Below are 18,368 nucleotides of genomic sequence, written 5' to 3'. Positions count from 1 at the left end.
GTAGGAGGGGGAGGGTCTCCCTCCCTGGGCAGGGGTCTGACCCGGGCACCCCCTCTGCGGGGCTTGGCGGGGGGTTCGGGGAGCCCTGCGAGGGGGAGGAAGCCAATAGCGTGTGTATCTCTTATTGTGTGCAGGGGTGTGTGTGTCTTTGCAGGTGTGTAATTACGTGCGCGTCTTAAATGTTGGCACACGCGTGTCTAATCACGCGTGTGCTTTTCCACACCGACCTGCCCGTGTCTGTGCACATGGGGGTGTTGCCTCAGCAGCGCTGCTCCCCGGGCTGGGCCCCCTGCCCTGCTCCTGGGGCTCTGCTGCCCCATCCCGACCCTGGTTCCCCTTTCCGCTTGATGCTGTGCGGGCTTTTGCCTTCCACGCCGGTGAAACGGGGGGGTTTTTGGGCACAGGAAAGTGTCACCCGCGAGTGGGGCATCGGGCACATCCCTGGGGACCCCCCGGGGGTGTGGGACAAAGCACCTGAGGTTTGAGCCCCCTTCTCTGGGCTTCTCCACAGCTGCTCTGCCCTGGTGCTGCCCTGGAGGGGAGGGGGGCTGAGGCAGAATGGAGCTGATGGGCTGGGCTGTGTCCTGGCCCTTTGGGGCCTGCGGATTGAGCTGCAAAACTGGGATTCAGAGGGGAACTCCAGCGGGTGCTGCAGGGAGGGGGGTTAAACTCCCTCTGTGCCCTCCGGTGGGGAGGGCCCTGGAGCAGTTCCCTGGTGGGCAGGGAGGAATTGGGGGGGGAGGGATGTTCTTTGTGTTTAAGCCCTTCTCCTGACACACCTGGTCTCTCCTAGGTCAGCATGATCCCCGGGCAGGGGCCGGTGCTGCAGGCGGTGCTGGGAACGCTGCTCACCTGGGGGCTGACAGCAGCTGGCTCTGCACTGGTCTTTGTGTTTTCCAGTGGGCAGGTGGGTGCTGGGATCCAGGCCTCTGTCCCTGGGTCATGTCCTCTGTCCCTGGGCCACATCCTGGGATCCAGGCCTCTGTCCCTGGGCCACGTCCTTGGATCCAGGCCTCTGTCCCTGGGTCATGTCCTCTGTCCCTGGGCCACATCCTGGGATCCAGGCCTCTGTCCCTGGGCCACGTCCTTGGATCCAGGCCTCTGTCCCTGGGTCATGTCCTGGGATTCAGGCCTCTGTCCCTGGGTCATGTCCTGGGATTCAGGCCTCTGTCCCTGGGTCATGTCCTGGGATTCAGGCCTCTGTCCCTGGGTCATGTCCTCTGTCCCTGGGCCACGTCCTGGGATCCAGGCCTCTGTCCCTGGGTCATGTCCTGGGATCCAGGCCTCTGTCCCTGGGCCACGTCCTGGGATCCAGGCCTCTGTCCCTGGGCCACGTCCTGGGATCCAGGCCTCTGTCCCTGGGCCATGTCCTCTCTCCCTGGGCCACGTCCTGGGATCTGAGGCACGAAGCTGCCCGGAGCCCCTGGGTGGCTTTGGCCACCTGGGTCCAAGCCCAAGGGATTTGACGTTGGCTTTGGGAGGTCCTGGGGCAGGGGGAGGAAAAATCCAGCTCGTTTCTTTCCTGTGTGTTGACACAGAAGAAGGGAAGGGAAGCAAATTCCTGGCTGCAGGCTGTGGTATGTGCTGTAGCACAGCTCATGGTGTTTGGGAGATGGGGCAGAGCTGCAGGCAGGGCCCTGTGCTTGGAACAGCAGGTTCTGTAACCTGGTTTCTCTGGTGCAGGATTTGGGTCACCCTGTGCCCAAAATGAGCAAAATGCTGATTGTTAAATCATCTTACATTCCAAAATTAGAGGCCCCCCCCTTGTTGTTGTGCTCAAGATTGCCTGGATTAATTTATTATTTATGCGTCTCTTATTATGATTTATTCAGGAGTTTGTTGCAAAGTGAGATTCCCTTTGCACATTTGTTTTCTTCCTGGGGGAGGGAGATGTGCTAAAGAAGAAAAACTGCCCTGGGAGTGATGGGGGGCAGGACACGTGCTGGGCTGTGGGAAGGCTGATGGCTTGGGCTGTAGCAGCAGGTTCTTAGAGGAATCCAAACCTTCCAGGAGGGGAAGTGCAGGGCAGTGTGCACAGATGGACAGGAGAGTTTCTGTCTTACCTTTCAGTATCCTTGGAGCATTTTTCCCAGTGCTGGTGGGCTGAGGGAGCTGGGCTGCTCTGGGTGATGGTGGGTGCCATCACCTCGGGGCTTTGCACCAGGAGCACAGCTCTTGCCTCAAAGCACAGCAGTCATGCCATGGGGAGAAGGTTCTCTGGGTGCAGCCAGCTTCCCCCCCTCCACATGATTTGTGGCCTGGTTGCTCTCCCCTGCTTCTGCTGGGAGTAAATGAGGTGTCTTCTCTTTGTTCTCTTGGTTGCAGAGGCGGATCCTGGATGGCAGCTTGGGCTTCGCTGCGGGGGTAAGTACAGCATCCTCCTCCTCCTCAGCTCTGCCTGGGCTCTCCTGGGGCCCCTCTGCAGCCTCACCAGGCTTCATTTGGTTGCCCTCGTGCTTCTTGGCTAATTGCTCAAGGTGCAGGTGGGGCAGGGAGGAGAACAGGTCATGTCTTGGCTGGGTGCCTCTTTGGAGAGGGTGGAGGTGGCACCAGGACGTTGAGCTGCCCACGCTGGATTTGCCTCTTGAGTTCAACTCCTCTCACTTCCTTGGGGTTCTGAATTGTTCCTCCCGGAGCACTGGTGAGGTAAAGATGTGCAGGAGAGCCCTTGTCCTGGAGGCTGATTTGGGTAGCTTGCTTTGTGCTCCTGGCTCTCCAGCAGGGCATGGGCACATTTAGCCCTTGGGAGAAGGACAATAAAGACACTGCAGCTCCACATCAAGGGCACACACTAAATGTGGGACTTATTGCACCATTCTTGAAGGACAACATGAAGCTGCCTGGCTTGAAATTGTGTTGGGGCTTGTGAATGTTGACCTCCTTGCTGCCCAGCTGCTGGGGAGCAGGTGGAGGCTCCTCCACGCTTGTTGAAACAGGTTTGTTTTCCTTCAGGGGCTGGAGTGTGCCTGAGAGCCAGGGGGATGTGCTCAGGGGGGAAGGTGCATCCTTCCCAGGGGGTGTGGTGGGTGCACTGGGCTTGGCCAGGTCCTGCTCACTGTGTCCCTGCCTGGAGCTGGCAGCTGGAGTGTGGGTGGTGCTGCCAACCTGGGGTGACCCACTAACCTGGGGTGACCCACCAACCTTGGGTGATCTGCATGGAGTGGGGCTCCTTCCTCCTTGTGCACCCCCAGGTGCTGCCATCGAGGTGAAACTTGCAGGTCCAGGGATCACAGATCTGCTGTTCCTGAAGCAAAATCCAGCTGCTCCCAGGAGGAGCCTGCTATGGTGGGTGACACAAAAGGCTCCAGAGCTTTGTCTTCTCCCTAGCAAATGTTCCTGGAACATCCCTGTGACCTGCTAATGATGTGAATAATTCAGCTCGTCTGTTGAAGCTGATTCTTGGGCCATCATTTATCCATGAATCACTTGTGTTAGGAATTGCTCCTTCTGGGGCTTTCCTCTGTGCTTGGGTGTCTGAGCTGTGCTGCTCTGGCAGACACCCCCGTGTCCCTGCAAGCCAGGCTGGAGTTCCTGCTGTGCTGTGGGGGGAGATGCTGCTGGGGACAGCACGGGCTGGGCTGTCCCCTCCCTGTGGCACTGCTGTGTCCCTTGTGTGACATTCCTGCAGCTGGGGGGGACAGGGACACAGCAGGGGGGGTTTGTCCCAGCTGAGGGCTGGCTCAGGTGCCCCTGTGATGCTGTCCTTGTTGAGGCCACTGTGTCACCCTGCCAGGAGCACTGAGTCACCCTGCCTGGCAGAGGTGTGGCTCAGCTGCTGAGCCACAAGTCCTGCAAGCATTTGCTTTGTCCCTTCAGCTTCTTTATTTGCTGTGCTCGGAGCAGGAAAGGGGAATTGTTAATGTATTTATTTTTCTGGGGTGGTTGCAGGGACTGGGGGGGGATTTCAGCAGGGGAGCCTGTGGTAGCAGCTCCTGCTGGTGGAAGGTGCTGCCCCAGGAGCCACCTTGAGCTGCAGGTTGTGAAGGTTTCTAGGTGGCATTTCTGGGCCTGAGCTGCTGAAGCAGGTGCTGGTTGGGGTGAGGTGCCTGTGTCACCCTGGGCCCCTGCAGCCCTGCCTGGTGCTTTGTGGCCAGAACTGGCTCTTTTGGAGGAAAATACCAAGGATCCACAGGTCATTGTGCCACAGTACCTTCTAAGCTCACTGGGAGCAGCTCCTTGCTCACTGGTTGGGTGTTTGGGTGGCAGTGACGTGGCAAGAGCACCAGAACTTTCCTCTTTCTTCTTCTTTTTGCCTCGTGCCTGCAAGGGCTGTGCTCAGCCTCACACCTTGGTGCTTCCCCTCTGCTCTGCCCGGGGCTGAGGTGGGTTTGCTGGATGTGACCCCCAGGATCCCCCTGGCCCAAGCCCACCAAGTTAGATGGCACAAGTGTCATCTCAGGTGAAGGGGACATGTGGCTGGTGGCTGCAGGGTGGTGAAGTTGAGCTGCTTCCAGCCTGGTACCTCCTCTCCAGCACCCCAGCATTGAGCTTCCCCTGCCTCAGTTCCCTTTCTGGCATCCCTGGGTAATAGAGGGTTTTGTTTGCTGAAGCCTCCGAGGTGATGTGTTTCCATGGAGACAAGGCTTTGCTTGCTTGGGCATCTGATGTGGAATTCTGGCTTTTCTCTTAAGTCTTGATGTTCTTAAAAAAGACCTTTTTTTAGATGTTCTCTTTAATCTCTGTGTTATCCTGGAGCTGCTGTGCTCTTGGGCATCAGAAACACTCCACAGCCACTTGCAGTCCTTCCCTTCAGCCTCTCCTGGCTATTCCTCTTACTGGGTCACAATTGGGCCCCAGGTCAAGCAGAAAATCACCAAGATGTGCTCTTTAAACTGCACCTTCCACATATTGAATGTTCCCTTTCAGGGCCACTTAAAACAGCATCAGTAATTTACACAGGTCTGCTGAGGCAGGTTCTTGTGTTGGAGCCTTGATGAAGTCAAGCTGAAAAGCTGAGCAGGGAGGGTGTCCTGCCAGTCACACCTTCTGCTTTCCTTCCTGCCCTGCCAGGAACATCTCCTTCTCTCATAAGCAGCCAGGATTTCTGTTCCTCATGCCCTTAATGTGGCTTTCCCTGAAAGCTGCTGTTCTCAGATAGGATCATGGACACAGACTGGTTTGAGTTGGTGGGACCTTAAAGATCATCTAGATCCAACCCCCCTGCATGGGCAGGGACACCTCCCACCATTCCAGGTTGCTCCAAGCCCCATCCAACCTGCCCTTCAACACTGCCAGGGATGGGGCAGCCACAGCTTCCCTGGGCAACCTGGGCCAGGGTCTCACCACCCTCACAGCAAAGAATTTATTTCTAATGTGTACCCAAATCACCCCTCTTGCAGTTTTAATCCATTACCCCTTGTCCTCTCACTCCCTGCCTTGTCAGAAGTTCCTCCCCAGCTTTCCTGGAGCCCCTTCAGGCACTGGAAGCTGCTCTAAGGTCTCCCTGGAGCCTTCTCTTCTCCAAGCTGAACACCCCAAGGCTCCCAGCCTGGCTCCAGAGCAGAGCTGCTCCAGCCCTTATTCCTTCCTGCCTTTGACACCAGCTGGCTTGGTGGCCTTGGTGGGGTCTGGGTTCCTGGCTGGACCCCTGTAAAGGTTTGTAATTGAGTGGAGCAGGACCTGGTGGGCAGGACCTGGCACCTGTGGGCAGAACCTTGGTCACACCCAGGCAAGTCCACGTCCCTAAACCCACTCCCCACCTAAGCTCAGGGCTGGGCTGAGGGGACATTGTCACTTCTGCTGGCAGCTGCAGGGTCAGCACGTCCAGCTCCCCCACTGGGGGGTGAAGGGGTTTCTCTGCATAAGAGGGTGTAGGAAGAAGAAAAAGAAAATCTTTTTCTTCCCCAGGAGGTGCAGTTGGTGGGTGCAGCCCCAAGGTTTGCTCCTTCAGCTGGTGAGGCTGGGCTGGCTTCAAAGCCCTGTCATCTTCTGCCCCCAGAGCAAGGCTGGTGGGAGCTTTATGGTGGGATCTGGAGGCTGAGCAGTGTCAGGCCTCTCTTCTCCGTGGGGAAATGCTACCTCAACAGGAGATGACAATGTCATTCTGCAAAGCAGATTTCCCTCTCGCTTGCGTTTCCACATTGGGGTGCGTGGTTGTTTTCTTTAAAGGAGGTGGCATTTGGAAGATGAAGTTTGACAGCCGTGGTTAAGGCTGGCATGACAAGCTGCTCTTACTCACAGCAAGCACCATCCCTCAGGGACTGGTGCCTGCAACAATAGGCATCTCCTCCCTGCAGGAAGGGTGGTTTGAAACGTAATGGTTTGTTACACCCCCTGCAAACGGGGTTTTGGGGGTGCTGAGGGGGTTTCTGGATGGAGGGGTGGCCTCACCTTTCCTCCCACCACCCCAGGTCACAGTTGGTCCCGTGGAGCTGAATGGCTGCAGGGAGAGAAATGGGATCTGGGGGTGTTGGGCTGGGCTGATGGCTTTGTAATTAAGCCAGCCCAGTGCATCCTGGAGGAGAGGAAGAGGTCGGGGGATGCAATGCGTGGTAATAGGATGTTCTTTGGTACAAGCTTGTGAAACTGATGCCTTGCCTGGTTTTCTCTCTGCTGGGTAAAACCCTGAGCAACCAGTTCTGAAGCCTGCCCTGCTCTGAGCTGGACTGGAGATCCCCCCAAGTCCCCAAATCTGTTTTTCTCTGGTCTTATGGGTTAGTTGTTCCTTCTCCCTCCTAAGCAACAAGCAATGGTGAAACCCCTCTGCTACTTGAGGTTTACCTGGTGCAAGCTGTGCTGGTGAAGCACCACGGTGGGACTTGGGGAGCTCTGGTCTGTGCCAGGAGCTTCTGCAATGATTGGTCAGGATGGGAATTGTTCTCCTCCCAGCCCAGAGGCTCTGGGGGCAGGAGCAGCCCCAGCGTTGGTGGTGCAGAAGCAGAGGAGTTGCCAAGCTCTGGTGCTGGGGTTGCCTTGCTCTGGGGCAGTGAGGCAGGACCTGGGCAGCTGAGCTGCAGCTCAGCAAAGCCGTGGTGTGCTCAGGGATGGCTCCCTGGCTCCAGGTGGTCTGCAATATTTATTCTTTTCCTGGGGGAGATCAAGGCTGTTTCCTTCCTCCCCTGCTCTGTCTGCAAAGAATCCCAGAGCTGGGTGCAGGAAGGATTTTGCTCACCCTGGTGTGACCATGGACTTGCTCCTGTCACTGCAGAGCCCCCACCCCAGGGACAGGTTGTCCTGCTCCGCTGCCCTTCCTATTAGAAGGGCTGTTGTGGCTGTGCTAATCCCACAGAAAACCACCCTGATGGGCTTGTGTGGTTTGTTTGCTGCTTCAGACTTGGGGAAGGTGGGGGGAAAACCCCCTCACTCCCCCATCCTCCAGAGATGTTTCCTGTCGGGCAGTGGGTTCTGGTGGCTCTGCCGGTTGCAGCGGCCACCGCGCAGCTCCTGGGGCTGGGCACGGGGGCCTCCTCAGCTGGAGGGTGGGTTGCCAGCAGAGGTGGCCACACAGGTCTCAGTGCTCCCCTTCTCTCTCCCAGGTCATGCTGGCTGCTTCCTACTGGTCCCTGCTGGCCCCGGCCATCGACATGGCCGAGGAGTCCGGCGGCTTTGGAGCCTTCGCCTTTGTGCCGGTGGCCGTGGGCTTTGCCCTGGGAGCAGCTTTTGTGTACTTGGCTGACCTGCTCATCCCAGCACTGGTGAGTAGACATTCCTGGGCTGGGGGTGCTCTTCCTTCAGCTGTGTCCTGACAGGTGCTGGATACAGAGTGTTTTCTATCACAGATTTAATGAAACCAGGTTCTCTCCGAGCCCCGGGGCAGCTCTGCCGGCGCTGGGTGCAGCTTCAGGCTCCCTCTGCTCTTCTTTGATTTTCTTATTGCTCCCCCCTCCAAGCTTCTGCTTTTGTTCTCTTCACTTTGACTTTGCAAACAATTCAGGTGTGACCTTCTGTTTCAGCCCAGGGCTTTCATTTGCAGAGCTGCAGAGCTGCCAACCCTCCGAGCGTTTCAAAATGGAATGAACCATCCCACCACCTAGACCTGATTATTAAAAAAATAAATCAATCAGCAGCTGTTGGGTTTCTGCAGCTGAAATCACACAAATGGCTTAGTCAGTGAAGATATTTTTTGAAAGCTTCCAAAGAGCTTTTTTTAAGTTTTTAATTGTTTTAGTGGATTATCTGTGGCTGCGAGGAGGGGGAGGGTTTGAGGAGCAGTGCAGGCTGGTGTCCAGGGGAGCCCTCAGCACCAGCCTTCCCTGCTCCCACCCTTTGTCAGCCTCAGAACAGGAGCCAACACATCCTCAGCTCTGAGGAAAATTGCTTGATGCTGTGACGTGTGGCTCCCAGTGCAAATGGATGCATTAGAGTAATGAGAAGGTAAATGAAAGGAGGCTGAAAGCCTCCCTGTGCCCCGGCTCTTCCCGTGGCTCCCACACCCTTTGCAGTTGTGGTGGAGGGGATGGGGGCTGTTGTTGTATGGCCAGAGCCCTTGGAAGTTGTTTCCATCAAACCTTGCATTTTATTTCTGCTTTCAGCAGCCCAAAGTCTCTGGGCTGTGTTGGCCATCGTGGTGATCACCCTTGTTGAGGTGCTGGATGGGCCCCCCGGGTGTGTTTGAGCAGCTGCCCCAAGCTGGTGTTTCCCAACAGGAAAGACAAACAGTTGCACCACAAGAACTGCTCCTTCCTGCTGGCTGGTGTTCATCTCTGCTGGTTTGAAATGGGAGTGTGTGGAGTGGGAAGAGCATCAGGGAAGTGAAGTTCTTGTGTTGCAAAGAGCAGGAGGGGCTGGTGACAAGTGTGCTTGTTACAGGGAGCAGCACGATACAAATACATAAAATATACAATTACATCTTGCTTTAAATCCAGTTCAGACACTGATGGGAGAGGAGCTGTTGCCGGAGCAGTGCAGGCTGGTGTCCAGCTGAGCCCTCAGCACCAGCCTTCCCTGCTCCCACCCTTTGTCAGCCTCAAAACAGGAGCCAACACATCCTCAGCTCTGAGGAAAATTGCTTGATGCTGTGACGTGTGGCTCCCAGTGCAAATGGATGCATTAGAGTAATGAGAAGGTAAATGAAAGGAGGCTGAAAGCCTCCCTGTGCCCCGGCTCTTCCCGTGGCTCCCACACCCTTTGCAGTTGTGGTGGAGGGGATGGGGGCTGTTGTTGTATGGCCAGAGCCCTTGGAAGTTGTTTCCATCAAACCTTGCATTTTATTTCTGCTTTCAGCAGCCCAAAGTCTCTGGGCTGTGTTGGCCATCGTGGTGATCACCCTTGTTGAGGTGCTGGATGGGCCCCCCGGGTGTGTTTGAGCAGCTGCCCCAAGCTGGTGTTTCCCAACAGGAAAGACAAACAGTTGCACCACAAGAACTGCTCCTTCCTGCTGGCTGGTGTTCATCTCTGCTGGTTTGAAATGGGAGTGTGTGGAGTGGGAAGAGCATCAGGGAAGTGAAGTTCTTGTGTTGCAAAGAGCAGGAGGGGATGGTGACAAGTGTGCTTGTTACAGGGAGCAGCACGATACAAATACATAAAATATACAATTATATCTTGCTTTAAATCCAGTTCAGACACTGATGGGAGAGGAGCTGTTGCCTCCTCTGGCTGGACACAGCTGTTCACACCATGTGGGAGAGCATGTGCCACCACAGGCTTGTCCCAGGGGACTGGTGGTGGCTGTGCTGGTGCTGAGCAGGAGGGCTCACACCCTGGGGGTAGTGCTGCTGCTCTGCTTGGCTTCCTGCAAAAGGGGGTGTCCCTGTGCTGGGGTGGCTCCTTCAGCCTCCTTGGAGTTCGTGCAAATGTAAAATGCCACTTGCCCTTCCCCTGGAAAACTCCAGCAGGGTCAGGAGAGCTGGTGTTGGGCTTGGGGCTGCTGCCCAGAGGCAGAGGTGATGGCTCCTGAGCTGGGTCAGGCTCTGCAACAGGCAGGGGATGGGACTTGTGGGGTGCTTTAGGATGAGGATGGAGGCTTGGCAGAGACAGGAGGGATGCTGTGGAAGGAGCATGGAGAGAGGTTAAAGCTGAATGTGCTGGAATTAAACATCACCAAGTGTTGGCAGGGAATTCAGCCCAGGATGCATCTCCCTTCACTTGGAGCCCAGACTTCTCTCTCTGGAGCCAGTGCTGCTCAGACAAGGGTTAAACCATTCCACTTCACTTCCAGCAGATCTTGCTTCTTTCTAAATCAGCTAAAATCTCAGGGTTGCTTTCCCACACCCCCCCCCTCCCCACTTAACCACGGGGTGGGGAGGGGATGCTGGTGAGGCCGTGGGACACCCTGTCCCTGGGAGGGCAGGACAAGGGAGCTGTTTTTAGCTGCTCTTTGCACAGAGAGCTCTGTCTGCCTGGCACTCCTCTGTAATGGGTTTGCTGGGTAGCAACGTAGTAACAGCTCTTAGTGACCCCTTATCACCCCAGCCCCCTGGGAGTGGGGAGGCTCTGGTGGTACCTGAGGGTTTGCTCAGCAGCAGAGCCAGGGCTGGCAGGAGGGTTAAACCTCCAAGACAACCTGGTTAATGATGCTGTGTTTGTTAAGTTCCTTATAAAAGGCAGAGCTAATCTCTTACATCTTCATCCATGCAAAGTCCTTAATGTGTGTTCATCCTTTAGCTGAGTTCCTGGAGAAGATGCTGGTCTGGAAGGGGCTGAGGCTGAGGGTCTTTGGTGCCAAGAGCCAAAGCCTTGGAGGGAGAGTCTATTTCAAAACACTGCTCAGTGCAGTGGGTCCCTGATCACTGAGTGTGACATGCTGAGTGTGGCTGTTGTCATGCATAAGGGTGCTGGAATGAAGTATTATTATTCTCATCCTTCAAATCTGTCTCACAGCTCTGCTGACTTGGCTGGCTTTTGTTCAGTGTGATGTTTTATTTGATTTCTGTGGTGAGTTTCTTGCTCTGGCCTCCTCCTTCCCAGAGGAATCCCACACAAATCCAAAGGGTGTGTCCAACCCTGAGACTCTGGTTTTCACACATTTGTGTGTGTGTTTTGCCTTTGTCTTTGAGCTACGGGATCCCCAGAACCTCTCCCAGTGGGTGGTGCAGGCTCTTGGGAGATCCCATGAGCATTCTCCTGCCCAGACAGGTGGGCTTTGGGTGGGATGCTGGGTCTGGACTCAGTGACCAGCCTGTGTTGAAGCTGCAGCTTCCAGGAGCTCCCTCACTCCTGCTTTTTCCAAACCTTGATGCTCCTCTGAGCGAGTGGGAACTCCCAGACGGGGCACTGGTGGGAGTGGGAAGGTAGCATGAACAGGGAAAGTGGACTTGGTGATCCTAGAGGTCTTTTCCAACCTGAAGGATTCTGTGAAGGTGAGACAAGGAGCTGGTCACAGCAGGAGGGATAAACCCCTGCCTGCCCATGTGCAGTTGTGCTTCCAGCAGCCGCTCCCTGGCTGCCTGACGTCCTCTCAGCTCCACCATCATTATGCTAAATGGGATAATGAGGCTTAATCAGCTTCATCTCCTCTGCCTCTTGGCTTCATTTGCTCAGAAACATCTGTCTGCAGACACAGCAGCTCCAGCCCTCCCAGCAGCCTGGGTGCAGCTCTGCAGCCGCAGCTCGGTCCAGGACCTGGATGGGTGCTGCAGTGTAGGGGGGTCTGGGGCAGCCCTGGGGCTCCCCTGGGAGAACTGATGAGTGTCAAAGGTGGCCCTGGGGGAGGGTGAGGAGAGCAGATGTTGCAGGAGAACCAGGAGTTAATATATAATCCAAGGAGGGAGCGGATGGGCCATTACTCAGTTATAAACTAGGAGCCTGCCAATAGTTCTCATGTCAAAGATGATTGGGAATGGGGATCCAGGGCTGTCATTCTGTCCTGGAAATACCATCTCAGTTGGCTTTTTTTAATTTATTTTTTTTCTTCTGGTCAGCTTGGTGTGGGGTTTGTTGGTTTTTCTGGGTTTTTTTTCTGAGTACAGAGTAAATCAACAAAGCCACATGTGAGGGGCTGACCGTTCCTTAGATTTAAAACAAAGAGTAACCAAAGTGCCTTTTTAAAAGCCTTTCAGCTGGGTTGGTGTGTGCTCTGTGGGTGCTGCTGGAAGGACCATCCTGGCCAGAACCCCTGCCTGGGGTCTGGGTGTTGTGTTTCAGACCCGTTTTGAAGTGTCCTGGGCTGTGGTTGGCAGCTGCAGGAGGGTTTGGGGAGCAGGCTGAGGATCTTCACGTGGGATGGAGGAGAGTGGAGCAGCTACGTGTGTCTGGATGGTGGTGCTAGGAGGCTGGAACCCATTAACCCTCTCAAAATGCAATTGCATTGTGCTCCTGCCCTGCTCTATGATTGCAAATTCGAGGCTTGCAAGCGTTTTTGGAATGGGGTCTGGGACTGGGCATTTTGCACAGTGAATTTTCAGCTATTCTTGGTGAACACCCTGGGGAGGGATTTGAGAACTTGATAAACAGGCATCGAGGGATACTCTCCTGTTTAATAATGATGGTGTCTGTTGTTTGGCTCAGAATGTGCCTTGAGGATGCATATTTTGCTTTCTAAATCTGTGCAAGTCACGTATCAGGGGAAAGCTGGGAATAGTGTGAGGATGGTGAAGCTGCAGGAGGGGGAGGAGAGCCCATGGCGCTCGCTCCGAGCGTGGCTGCATCTGATTCCCAATCACAATCTCTTTCTCAGGGCTAAACAAGAGACCATGGGAAGCATCTTTTCTTTGGTGGGCACTGGGCAGTGATTCCTGGCACATGCCTGGTGTACCAGGATAACAAGGCAGGGCAATCAGTAGTGCTGTGGGTGCAGGTCAGGGATGTTGCTGATCCTCCTGGCTTGGTGCTTCCTCCTGGTGAAGATGGAAAGCTTTTAATACTGCTGTCCCTTCTGATTTGCATGGAGCTGGATTTGATGGGTTAATTATTTCATGAGGCAGTAGAAACGTGCTGGGTCTTGTCACTGGTGTTAATTTATAATAGGAATAAAGATTCCTCTTATGCAATTTGCTGATTCCTCCGAGACGTGCCTATCATGAGTTCCCGTTTGTAATGTGCTTTTTCCTGTTCATCTGTGACTCCTAGAAAGTTAATTAGCTGCACATCCTCCTTGCCATAGTAGGTGGAGGTGTTTTCAATTTGCACATTAACCAGGGGGACGTGCTGGTGGGGGGGGCATGTATATTTTCTGGCTTATTACATTTTTGACCGTGGGGCTGAAACGCTGCTTGGAGACCCCCTGGACACATGGGTGGCATCTCCCTGTGCTCAGCCTGGCACCTGCATGTCTTGGGCCATGTAATCTTGGGAAAATGATCAAATAAAGGGGTTCTCCTGAGGTGGTTTTGGTGGTCTGGGGCATGCAAAGTGACTCTGCCCCTTTTTTATGTGCAGACTGTGTTCAGGTTCTCCTGCTCCGTTCTCCTGCTGCCTGCAAAGCCTTCCTATGTCTCAGCATCACTGTCGTGGGATCTGAGGAGGTGTGGGGATATCCTGAAGCACAGAGTGGGAATGGGTGGACATACAAACCCACCAGTCCAGCCAGAATTGATGTTTTGCTTGTGCAGGGGCTGCAGGAGTTGAGCCTTTGCCTGGCACAGGGGTGAGGGTGGGCACAGAGGGACTCAGTTGACATGGGCTTGCGTGAGCTGCAGCTGGACTCGTGCGTTCCTGGTTTGCTTTGATTTCCTTTGCTTAGGGGAAAATAAATAGCAGCCCTTCTGTTTGTTTTGGTTTGTGACATTCTGGCCCTTTTCCATGGGCTCTGGAAGGAAGGAAGGATCTGGCTCTGATGACTGAGGAAGGGAGACCTTTTTTGAGACCCTCATCAGGGAATGCAGCAAAGCTTTCTGCTGGGACAGCTCCTTCCTCTGCTAGCTCTGAATAAATGGGACCTACCTGGGCACCTGTCTTATTGACTTATTAAATAAACCCAGCCCAGCTCTTCCCCAAGGCCAGTTGTGGAAGGTTATATGTCTTGTTTGGGACTGATGCCAGGACCAGTTCCTGTGTGTCCTGTCCCAGGCAGGTGGCAAGGGCAGGATTTCAAACACCATCCCTAGTGCTGACCACAAAGCCCACCCACAGGAGCCTCTGAAGGCCTCTTGTCCAAGTCCCATTTCTTGAAAACAGGACCCAGAAACCCCTGAAGGTTTATTTCAGGTCTGTTTGCCTGTATGAGCTGTGGAAAGCCTGCCTGCCTGCCTCCCAGCCCTGCCCTGCCTGTGTGCCCTGGTTTTAGGGATGGAAATCCAGTTGTTGCTGGATAGGGTGAAATAATTGGAAAAAAAAGGCACAAAGTTGTAATGATATTAACTTCTAGAAGATCATTTTGTTTTATTAATGGAGGTAAAGAGGTATTTACTTCCTGAGTGCAATTTGTCAGCTGCTCATAATTATAATTCTCTCTCTCATTCTGCACTTAAGCATGTTTTCAAAAAAACATATTTGAAGCCCCAAAGTTACAGCTGAAGAGCTTTGAACACAATCAGGGTTAAATTCCTGTCTCTGTTCCATGATCAGTCACCTCAGCCCTGCTGGTTACTCCAGCAAGTGGGTAATACTGACTGATAGGGCTGGTGATGTGACATGGGGCTTTTCTCTCCTCTGTGGCTCAGCCTTTGCTGACTGAATTTCAATTACTTTTTGGGGCCTGGCTCAGAATTGTAAAAAAGGATAAATTTTCCAAAAGGAAGAGCAAGTTGGAATACCAGATCTCTGTCCCTGCCAGAAGAGCCTGGCTGGCACAGTGGGGAGGCAGTTGCTGTTGGGGTGATTCTGCTGGGTCCTGAACAGTGTCTGACCTTTTTGCTGGTTGAATTTGGCCACTCTTTTTATTACTTTCAGTTTTAGGTTTCAGACGAGCAGGAAACAGGCAGCAGGAGAGCTGGGTGTGGGTGCTGACCTGCTGCTTGCTTGGGCTGAAGGGGCTGTGGATGCTCAGAGCACCCCAGGGTTGCATGTTTGCTTCAGGTCAGATGGGCTCTGTTGTGGGAGCCTCCTGGGCTCTACAAGCTGGTGGTGATGCTCAAGAAACTTCAAGCTGCCCCCATTGCTGTGGAGATGCTCTGCACCCTGCCTGCATCAGAGTGGGCTCGGGGAAGGAGCTGGGATTCCTCTGCCTCCCTCTCCTGTGGCTGTGGAGCTGGTTCCTGGGGAAAAGCCCCCTCCAGTACTTGAAGAGGCTACAAGAAAGCTGGGGAGGGACTTTTTACAAGGGCATGGAGTAACAGGAAAAGGGGTGGTGGCTTTGTACTGAAAGAAGGGAGATTTAGGTTAGACATAAGGAAGAAGTTCTGTGCTGTGAGGGTGGTGAGAGCCTGGCCCAGGTTGCCCAGGGAAGCTGTGGCTGCCCCATCCCTGGAAGTGCTGAAGGGCAGGTTGGATGGGGCTTGGAGCAGCCTGGAATGGTGGGAGGTGTCCCTGCCCATGCAGGGCAGGCACTCCCAATCCAGTCCTTTCTGTGGCATGATAGCTGGCATCTCCTGTAAGACTTGCTCCTGTAGCATCCATGCTCTTCTCCCAGCAGCTGAAGGAGGCCTCGTTTGCCCCCAGGCACACCCAGTGCTGTGGATGGTTCCCTCTGCTGTTCTTTGATCTTACAAAAAAAAATAATCTGCCTTTGAATTCACTTGTAGCATAACCCCCAATTAGTGCCTCTGCTGTGAAAAGCAAACCTGCCATTAAGATGACAGCAGCAGCCAGCGAGGTGCTGCTGGCTGGGGGGGGAGTGTCTGGGAGAGGAGGGGAGCCTGGAAAAGACACCCAGCTCTGCAGCTGCAGACGGAGCCAACCTGCTCTGCCCTGCCCAACCTGCCCTGCTACCCTGCTCTGAGGAGGAGTTTTGTGCCTCTTGTGTCCCCAGGGAGGGTCCCTGCCCTGCTCTGTGACCACCTTTGGGGTGCAAATGGCTCCATGTGCCACCCAACTGGTGGCCATGGGGTGGTGGGGTCAAACAGACGTGGGCTCTTCATCTGGTGGGATGTGGTGCCTTATTAATGACCTGCTGGAGAGGGACGTGCTGCTGGGGATGGGGGGGAAAGCAGCTTGTTTGCTCCTTTCTGCTCAGCCTGGGTGAGGCTCCTCTGCTGGTGTTTGGACCCAGTGGGTGTCTCAGCTTTTGCACCCACTTGATGCTCTGGACACGTGGCCGTGGGTGTCTGTGCCCTCAGGGTGTGAGAATCCTCGTGGTGTGTTCTCCTGCCTCCCCCCATCACACTGATTACCAACAGGGTGGTGAAAGGGATGTGACTTTAATCTGTTGGCCACAAGCTCCAGAGCTCATGCAAACTGAAAAATTGCCTGGATGAGTCTTCTCCTTGGGGTTTCAGGCTCTTTGCAGGCTCAGGAGGGCATCATGCTCTTGGTTTACATTTTGTACATGTTTTTTAAGGCCTGTCAAGATGTTATAGATGAGGTACATTTTACACGTATAAATAAACTCTGGGAGGGCTGACCTTGGAGCTCAGTTTCTGGCCTTTAGGTTGTCTTGGTTGGAGTCCAGTGCCCAAACAAGTTCCTCTTGAAAGCTGAGGACAAGCCCTGCCCGTGGGGCTGGTTGGAGGGGAACCAGCCCGTGCTCCAGCTCAACATTCAGCCATTCCCATGGGACAGTCCCAGCTTTACTGCCCTGAGCTTCCAAAGGAAGGGAGGTTGGTTAGCTGCTCAGTGGTGGTGGTGATCAGCAAGTGCCTTGTCCTTTATTCTGCCTCTTGTCTGTAATGAATTAACAAATTAGTTGCAGCAGCTGAAGAGAATGAAGGGCCTCTCCTGTGGATTCACTGTGTTGTGCTCCAGGAAGGTGTTTTGGGGCTTCTTCAGCTCCTGCAAAAGACTTGTCCATCTCCTAGTCTTTGGTGCTGTTTTGGGGATTATGGGATGTACAAGATGTGGAGAGGAGCAAAGAGCAGGAACCACTTTAGGTTGTCTTGGTTGGAGTCCAGTGCCCAAACAAGTTCCTCTTGAAAGCTGAGGACAAGCCCTGCCCGTGGGGCTGGTTGGAGGGGAACCAGCCCGTGCTCCAGCTCAACATTCAGCCATTCCCATGGGACAGTCCCAGCTTTACTGCCCTGAGCTTCCAAAGGAAGGGAGGTTGGTTAGCTGCTCAGTGGTGGTGGTGATCAGCAAGTGCCTTGTCCTTTATTCTGCCTCTTGTCTGTAATGAATTAACAAATTAGTTGCAGCAGCTGAAGAGAATGAAGGGCCTCTCCTGTGGATTCACTGTGTTGTGCTCCAGGAAGGTGTTTTGGGGCTTCTTCAGCTCCTGCAAAAGACTTGTCCATCTCCTAGTCTTTGGTGCTGTTTTGGGGATTATGGGATGTACAAGATGTGGAGAGGAGCAAAGAGCAGGAACCATGGCCTTGGGAAGGAGCTGGCTGGGGGGTCCCTGGGGCTGGTGGGCTCGGGGGGATGCGGGGAGAAGGGGCTGTGCATGTCTGGGGGGCTAAGTGCAGGTCTAGGGGAAGTTGTGTTTTAACCTAATGGAATCAGGCAGCACTGGCATGGTGTGACTTGTCCTCTGAGGGCTGATGGATCACTGGCTGAGCCTGGCTACATCCCACCATCCCCCAGGAGCCCTCTCCATCCCCTTCCCGGGCTCCTGACTTTGCAGCCACCAGCTCTGTTCACCCTTTCCCATTAATTCAATCTGCCCCGACAGCAAATCATTACTGAGGAGTGTATCGTGTAAAAATGAGCTGTTAATTGAAGTTTTGTTTGCTTTTTCTCTTACCCTTGCACAAAGCCATGCATAATAAAGGACTGTAAAAATACATGTTGCCACGCTACAAATGTACAAGGTGGGAAGGGGGCAGGGAGAGAGAGAAGAACTGAAGCTGGTCTCCATTAGACTTTAATAAGCGTGTGGAGAAAAAGCTCTTGTTAATCCCATCTGAGGCTTAAAGGTTTATTGCTAACAATTAAAATCTCATATTGTAGTGCTGACTCGATGGCACAAGCCTCTGCTGTGTCCTGCTGAGCAAGCCTGGGGCTGCTGGTGCTGGGTGGGACAGTCCTCAGGGAAATATCCCTCAGGGAAATATCCCTCAGGGTCTGTGAGCTTGGCCAGTTGCCTTCCAGCAAGTAACTGGAAGTGTGTATACATCCTAACTGGTTTTGGTGGGCAGCACTTGTGTGCTTAAAAACTCTGCCTGGAGCAACAGCTCCTTTGGAGAAGGAAATTGATGGTGTTTTGAGGTTTCTCCAGGCTCCCTGGTGGGCAGGAGGTTGGTGACACCCAACCTGTCACCTGCTGTGGCAGAGGTGGGTTGTGTTTGTTTAACGAGTTGTTTAGGTATGATTTTTTCTTCTTGCGAGGTCACAGGGGAAAAGCAGGGGAAATAACTCCTGTGCTTTTGTTTTTGTAACGGCAAAGGTTGCAGAAGTGTCCTCCTCTCTGCCCTGTCAAACGGCCCTCTTGCCAAAGAGCACGTTTTGTAACAGACCTCCTGGGCTTCCCGAGGAGCCTGGGAATTGCATGTGCCTTCCCAGACCTGCTGCCAGCAACATTC

The 18,368-nt window shown here is 54.1% G+C and overlaps 1 protein-coding gene across 1 annotated transcript in view; it reads left to right on the top strand.

Moving 5' to 3' along the window:
* The first annotated feature begins 799 nt into the window (after positions 1–799).
* The window catches only part of SLC39A11 (solute carrier family 39, member 11), an 85,573-nt gene continuing 68,004 nt past the window's right edge, over positions 800–18,368 (top strand). Inside the window, exons 1-3 of the mRNA XM_010002712.1 lie at positions 800–907; positions 2,326–2,364; positions 7,476–7,634. Of these exons, the coding sequence (XP_010001014.1) occupies positions 800–907; positions 2,326–2,364; positions 7,476–7,634 (306 nt within the window). The remainder of the gene's footprint in view (positions 908–2,325; positions 2,365–7,475; positions 7,635–18,368) is intronic.

The sequence above is a fragment of the Chaetura pelagica genome, unplaced genomic scaffold (assembly GCF_000747805.2).
Source record: "Chaetura pelagica isolate M959 unplaced genomic scaffold, ChaPel_1.0 scaffold47, whole genome shotgun sequence".
Taxonomy (NCBI): Eukaryota; Metazoa; Chordata; class Aves; order Apodiformes; family Apodidae; genus Chaetura; species Chaetura pelagica.
The sequence above is the reverse complement of the archived record's forward strand: the minus strand, read 5'-3'. Positions and strand labels throughout refer to the sequence as shown.